Here is a 6,992-nt window from a genome sequence, read left to right as displayed (position 1 = left end):
GACTAGCAGAGAATGAGAAAGAGATGGAGAACCTGAAGAAAGAAAACACAGGTAAGACATCTACTAAACAAATGACAAACTTGTGCCTTTATCTGTCAAGAACTTTATTCCAGCAGTAGTGTGCTGAGCTGTTCCACAGACTGAGTGAGTTTTTGAGAAGACTCTTCAGCACTGCGGTCTGACTACAGCAGAGCATCACACCTAACCCAACTTCATGACTGACATTAACTCAGTGTATCAGTGTTTTTGTTCTGTTTGTTCTAATACTGCATGGCACCATGTGCTTTTAAAAAGCACTCACCAGCCTCTAAACACTCACCAGGCACCAAACACTCACCAGCCACCAAACATTAGCCTTTAAACCCTGACCATCCACCAATCACCAGCCACTAATTGCTCATTAGCTACTAATTACTCACCAGTCACCAAACACCAGCCTCTAAACACTCACCAACCACCAAACACTCACCAGCCACTAAACAATCACCAGCTACCAAACACCACAAAACACTCAGCAGCCACCAAACACTCAGCAGCCTCTAAACACTCACCAGCCACTAAACACTCACCAGCTACCAAACACCACAAAACACTCACCAGCTTCTACTCACCAGCCACCAAACACCACAAAACACTCACCAGTCACTAAACACTCACCAGCCACCAAACACTCACCAACCTCTAATTACCAGCCACTAAACAATCACCAGCCTATAAACACTCAGCAGCTACCAAACACCACAAAACACTCACCAGCCTGTAAACACTCACCAGCTACCAAACAGTCACCAGCCTCTAAACACTCACCAGTCACTAAACACACACCAGCCTCTACACACTCACCAGGCACCATCCATCAACCCCCTGGTAGTTTAGTTAAACTAACAGGACACATGACACTCTAATTAGGCCAGACCAAAAGTCTGAATTGAGCTGTTTTTGCTTAATTGAAGAATATTCAAATGTTTTTATATGATAAAAAGGTGAATTAAACAGTTGGAACACTGGTGAGAAATTTTATTTGAAGCTAAGGCCTTATGTACATTCGGTATTTTAGTGCAATAATCCAAAGTGATATTTAATGTAAAATTAGAATGTTTTTGATTTATTCGGGAACATACAAACATTGTCCAGTGACAGAATGTAGAAATGAACAGGTTGCTTTCTGTTATTATTGAATATGTTGGATTCATTGCAAAAGTGCTGTGATTTTTTAAAAAAACATTTTTTTTTAACATATTCACATGTGCGAGAGCTCTTTGAACGGTTATCAGTGCATATACTGACAACGTGAAGATGATGTGTGTCAGAATTCTCATCGCAGAAGTGTTATGGGTACATGTAAAGTACACTGGAATAGGACACAGGCCCATAACAAAGTTTAAAAGAATGATGATGTATATGAATAACAACATAAATGATCTCATGATCCTACAGGTTGGGTCAGTCCAGGGTCACATGACCAGAAATTGGAGTCAACTTCACTTCAAAGCTCATTATCTCCTAGACAAACAGTCCATGGATTAATTCTGGGAAAAATGACAGCATGTGAAATACCAGCAAGTCATTTCCTGGTGAAGAATCGCAAACACACCAAATGAGGTTTAATGCCAAAACACACAGTTCTTTCAGCCTGATTAGTTTGTTGGTCAGATTAAAAAAGTAATTCCTTAGAAAAACAATTAGCCAATATGTTATTTTATACCCATGTTAACATGAGCTCTGTACTGTAAACATACCCATGTTTGGCTGAATGGTGTGATTATTGACTTACTCCAGAGAAACGTACGATTTCACAACCTTCACTTACAAAACAAACATGTAGAAAACAAACATGTAATCCAACACTGGCTGACCTTTGACATGAGGGCTGTAGAGGCTGTGTTATAAATGATGAGTTCGTCTGCCAGAGGGATCACTGTGTGGAAATGGCCAGTGCTGGTGTGGTTCGGTTCCTGCTGCTCGTCTGTCTCCTGCAGGGCTGTGCAGGGGACATAGAAACACTGGAGAACCAAGGTTCATCCAACCCGTTCATCCACCTGGACATCTCTGCTGAACTGAAGAGTCTGAGAACATTGGTCCATCACCAAGGAAACACATTAGTGGAGCTGAAGACCTTGCTGATGAAGATGCAGGAAGAGAATACAGGTGTGTGAGCGCAGGTGTGTGAGCGTAGGTGTGTGTACTCAGGTGTGATAGCGCAAGTGTATTCTTTACACGGGGGCTGCCGGTGTTTTGTTTTGTTTGAGGTGATTTGTTCAACAAACTACAGTATTTATCTTTCACTAAATTAGAGAAATATATATTCTATATATATATACAAAAATATATTAACAATGTATGTACAATATATGTATATTATGTTTATATACACAATGTACAATGTGTATATGGATATGTATATATGTATGTACACGATGTACAGTCCCATCTTGTAATTGAACATATTTACAGTTACATGTTACATGGTGGTGGTGGTCCCCACAGTTTATCAGTTTCCCTGATTCAGGGCCTGAATGGCCTGTGGGAAGAAGCTCCTCTTCAGTCTCTCTGTCTTGGTCTTCAGGGAGCGAAAGCGCTTCCCTGACCTCAACAGAGCGAAGAACCTATTGTTGGGATGGGTGGGGTCCTTCACAATCCTCCTGGCCTTGGTCTGGCACCGCTTGTAGTAGATGGTCTGCAGGTCAGGAAGTTCCGTATGAGTGATGCGCTCTGCTGAACGCACTACCCTTTGGAGTGCTTGTCTGTCCTGCTTGGTGCTGTTCCCAAACCAGACTGTGATGTTCCCCGTGAGGATGCTCTCAATAGTGCAGGTTTAGAAGTTCCGCAGTACCTTGGAGGGCAGTCTGAAGTCTCTTAGGCATCTGAGGTGGTAAAGACGCTGACGAGCCTTCTTTGCCAGGGAGTTGGTATTGCGGGACCAGGACAGGTCCTGCGAGATGTGAACACCAAGGTACCTGAAACTATCTACTCTCTCCACCGTGGTTCCACTGATCCTCACAGGTTGGTAGTGCTGCTCCTGTCTTACTGACGTTTAGGAGGAGATTATTTTCCTGGCACCAGTTTTCCAGGTGTTTAATCTCCTCCAGGTAGGCCCTCTCGTCGTTGTCCGAGATCAGACCCATGACAACGGTGTCATCAGCAAACTTGACAATGACGCTGGAGCTGGAAGTGGCTGTGCAGTCGTAGGTGTACAGTGAGTAGAGCAGGGGGCTTAGGACACAACCCTGAGGAGCTCCAGTGCTGAGGGTGAGGGTGGATGAGGCGCAGTTGCCCACCCGTACTGATTGTGGTCTGTCTGTTAGGAAGTTGGAGATCCAGTCGCACAGGGATGTATGCAGTCCTAGATCCCCCAACTTAGTAGTGAGTAGGGAGGGGATGATGGTGTTAAATGCTGAACTGTAGTCAACAAACAGCATTTTAACATAATTTCCCCTCCCTTTGTCCAGGTGGGTCAGTGTGGTGTGGAGCAGATGTGCAATTGCATCGTCAGTGGAGCGGTTGTGGCGGTATGCAAACTGCAGTGGGTCCATGGAGGCTGGCAGTGAAGATGTGATGAAGTCTCTGACTAGCTTTTCAAAGCACTTCATCACGACTGATGTGAGGGCAACAGGGCGGTAGTCATTGAGGTCGGAGGGTCGAGCTTTCTTCGGGACGTGGACGATGGTGGATCGCTTGAAGCTGGACGGGACGTTGCAGTAATGCTGTAATACAGTAATGCAGTAATGCTGAAATGCAGTAATGCAGTAATACAGTAATGCAGTAATGCTGTAATACAGTAATGCTGTAATGCAGTAATGCAGTAATACACTAATGCAGTAATACACTAATGCAGTAATGCAGTAATGCTGTAATACAGAAATACAGTAATACAGAAATACAGTAATGCTGTAATACAGTAATGCAGTAATACAGTAATGCTGTAATACAGTAATGCTGAAATACAGTAATGCAGTAATACGGTAATGCAGTAATGCAGTAATACAGTAATGCTGTAATACAGTAATACAGTAATGCTGTAATACAGTAATGCAGTAATGCTGTAATACACTAATGCAGTAATACACTAATACAGTAATGCTGTAATACAGTAATGCAGTAATACAGTAATGCAGTAATGCTGTAATGCTGTAATACAGTAATGCAGTAATGCTGTAATGCAGCAATACAGTAATGCAGTAATGCTGTAATACAGTAATGCAGTAATACAGTAATACAGTAATGCTGTAATACAGTAATGCAGTAATGCTGTAATACAGTAATGCTGTAATACAGTAATGCAGTAATGCTGTAATGCAGCAATACAGTAATGCAGTAATGCTGTAATACAGTAATGCAGTAATGCTGTAATACAGTAATGCTGTAATACAGTAATGCTGTAATACAGTAATGCAGTAATGCTCCTCTCTTAGCCCAAGCAGCAAATCTTTCTGCTTTGAAGATTAAACTGGCAGTCAGTGAGCGAGAGGTGGAGAACCTGAAGAAGGAGAACACAGGTAACTATGGTAACCATGACAACACACATCAACCACATCAACACCAATGTGGTGCCCAGTGGAAAGACTAATGGATTCTGCTAAATTATTCAAACAATAATCAATTAGAACATTAAGAATGAATGTTAAGGATAAATAAATAAATGTTAAAGATAAATATTTTCCATATCACTTTTTTCAAACTGACAACAATACTGTTTTCTGTTTGAACACATCTCACTTGTTGGTGACTGGTGTCTCTCTGCTATGTCCCGCACAGCTCACATAGCTGATCTGTTCAGCCTCCAGGCCAGAATAAACGCTGCTGAGAGCATGACAGAGAACCTGAAGAAGACAGATGCAGGTACAACACCACACATTTCAGTCTCCAGCACCAGAACAGAATGAATGCATGTTCACCGATCCACCCTGTCAACCCCTGACAGCCCTGGATACGAGACTAACCACCAGTGAGACCAGCCTGGAGCATCTGAAGAGGGAGAATGCAGGTAGACTAAATCATACAGAATAGCAGCAAAACTCTCTATCTGTCTGTCTGTCTTCTTTTTCTTGACCTGATGTCGTTGTTTCTGAATCGTTCCTTCTGTTATGACTGTGCATCTAGAGAGACCAAAGGTTGCTTTCTCCACTACTCTGCCTGGACCAGTAGGTGCGGTCGGCCCCTTTAATGTTCAGACTAACCTGGTCTACACTAAGGTCTTCACTAATGTTGGCAATGCTTACAACTCAGCCACAGGTACTTTCATACCGCCGAGAGTTCATAACCTGCCGGGTCCATTTCAGCCATGAGAAATGTTTCAGACGTGTAATATGTGTGTGTTTGACCTCCTTTATCAATGAGCTGGTCATGGATTGTCTTACTGTAGGAGTGTTCACAGCGCCGGTGAAGGGAGTCTACTATTTCCGCTTTACAGCTCTCAGCTACCTGAACTCCATTGCTATGGCAATTAATTTTCACAAGAATCATGAAATACTCATGCATGTTGGTGCTTTCAACACCGATGGCCACCATGAGTATGTATGTAATGGCATCACACTGCTGCTGGAGGTGGGAGATGTAGTTTTCACAAGTCTCCCAAAGAACTACAAACTGATGGACGATGCCAACAAATCCACCACGTTCAGTGGCTTCCTCCTCTACCCCATGTGAGATGCCAGCTGGGATTCTCCGCCTTGGCTAGCTGGGCAGTGCCTTCCAGCCTACTGGCAGTGGGAAATAGTGCTACTTGGACATGAAGCTAAATAGATATCAGAATATCAGATATGTGGTGTGGATATCAGATATATGGTGTGGATATCAGATATATGGTATAAATTTATTTTAGCTTATAATTTTATAATTCCATTTCATTGTTTAAAACCCTTGAGATGATTTCATTTAATATGTAGTGTCATTTTTTTATTGTAATAAAAAAGATGATTTATGATGTCATGATTTATGTCTGTTTAGTTCACTACATCAGCTATTTCAAATAATGAAATGGAATTAAATTTGGGTGACTTGCCAAGCACTTGAAATTTAAGACTTGACCAAGGACAGTGTGCGCACGCACGCACACACACTGACGGACAGTGGTGAAGTTACTGGACTAGTAGGTTGCCAGTTCAAGCCCCACCACTGCCAAGTTGTCGCTGTTGGGCCCCTGAGCAAGACCCTTAACCCTCAATTACTCAAGTTGTACTCAATGATAATTGTAAGTCACTTTAAATCTGTAAATATACATCTCAGTATACACATGTACATCTCAGTGGTGTAAAGTGTTAATCTGTGGTATAAACATTCAGTGGTGTAAAGTGTTAATATGTGGTATAATCATTCATCGGTGTAAAGTGTTAATCTGTGGTATAAACATTCAGTGGTGTAAAGTGTTAATATGTGGTATAAACATTCATTGGTGTAAAGTGTTAATATGTGGTATAATCATTCATCGGTGTAAAGTGTTAATCTGTGGTATAAACATTAATTGGTGTAAAGTGTTAATCTGTGGTATAATATTCATCGGTGTAAAGTGTTAATCTGTGGTATAAACATTCATTGGTGTAAAGTGTTAATCTGTGGTATAATCATTCATCGGTGTAAAGTATTAATCTGTGGTATAAACATTCATTGATGTAAAGTGTTAATCTGTGATGAGGGCTCTACAAGACCAGGGCAAGGCACCTGGGGTGTATAAACCAGTATGGTCCACCAGAGGGCAGTATTATAATGGGCTCCATTTGCAATCCCTGTTTGCCCAATAAAATCAGTGTGTGCCTCATTAAAAATACTTTTTTTTTTCTTGTACACATGTATGACGTGTTTGTGGATATGTGTGTGTCTGTGTATGTGGGGGGGGGGGTACATATGTGTGTATGTACATATCAGTGTTTATGCGATTGACTGTGAGTGTGTGTGTGTGTGTGGGGGGGGGTGTGAATACACATATATGTGTGTTAATATGTGTGCTTGTGGGGTGTCGTGTGAGTGTGTGTGTGTGGGGGGGTGTAGAGTGAGTG

The 6,992-nt window shown here is 42.0% G+C and overlaps 1 protein-coding gene across 1 annotated transcript; it reads left to right on the top strand.

Moving 5' to 3' along the window:
- The first annotated feature begins 1,913 nt into the window (after positions 1 to 1,913).
- Positions 1,914 to 6,748, top strand: LOC113591065 (uncharacterized). Its single transcript, XM_027031418.3, has 6 exons — positions 1,914 to 2,148; positions 4,413 to 4,496; positions 4,756 to 4,839; positions 4,922 to 4,984; positions 5,101 to 5,232; positions 5,363 to 6,748. Exons 1-6 carry the CDS (start codon positions 1,929 to 1,931, stop codon positions 5,644 to 5,646), a joined length of 867 nt encoding a protein of 288 aa, XP_026887219.2. The 5' UTR covers positions 1,914 to 1,928; the 3' UTR covers positions 5,647 to 6,748.
- The last annotated feature ends 244 nt before the right edge of the window (positions 6,749 to 6,992 follow it).

This window comes from Electrophorus electricus, chromosome 8 (assembly GCF_041902795.1).
Source record: "Electrophorus electricus isolate QZ-2024a chromosome 8, ASM4190279v1, whole genome shotgun sequence".
Classification (NCBI taxonomy): Eukaryota; Metazoa; Chordata; class Actinopteri; order Gymnotiformes; family Gymnotidae; genus Electrophorus; species Electrophorus electricus.
The sequence above is the reverse complement of the archived record's forward strand: the minus strand, read 5'-3'. Positions and strand labels throughout refer to the sequence as shown.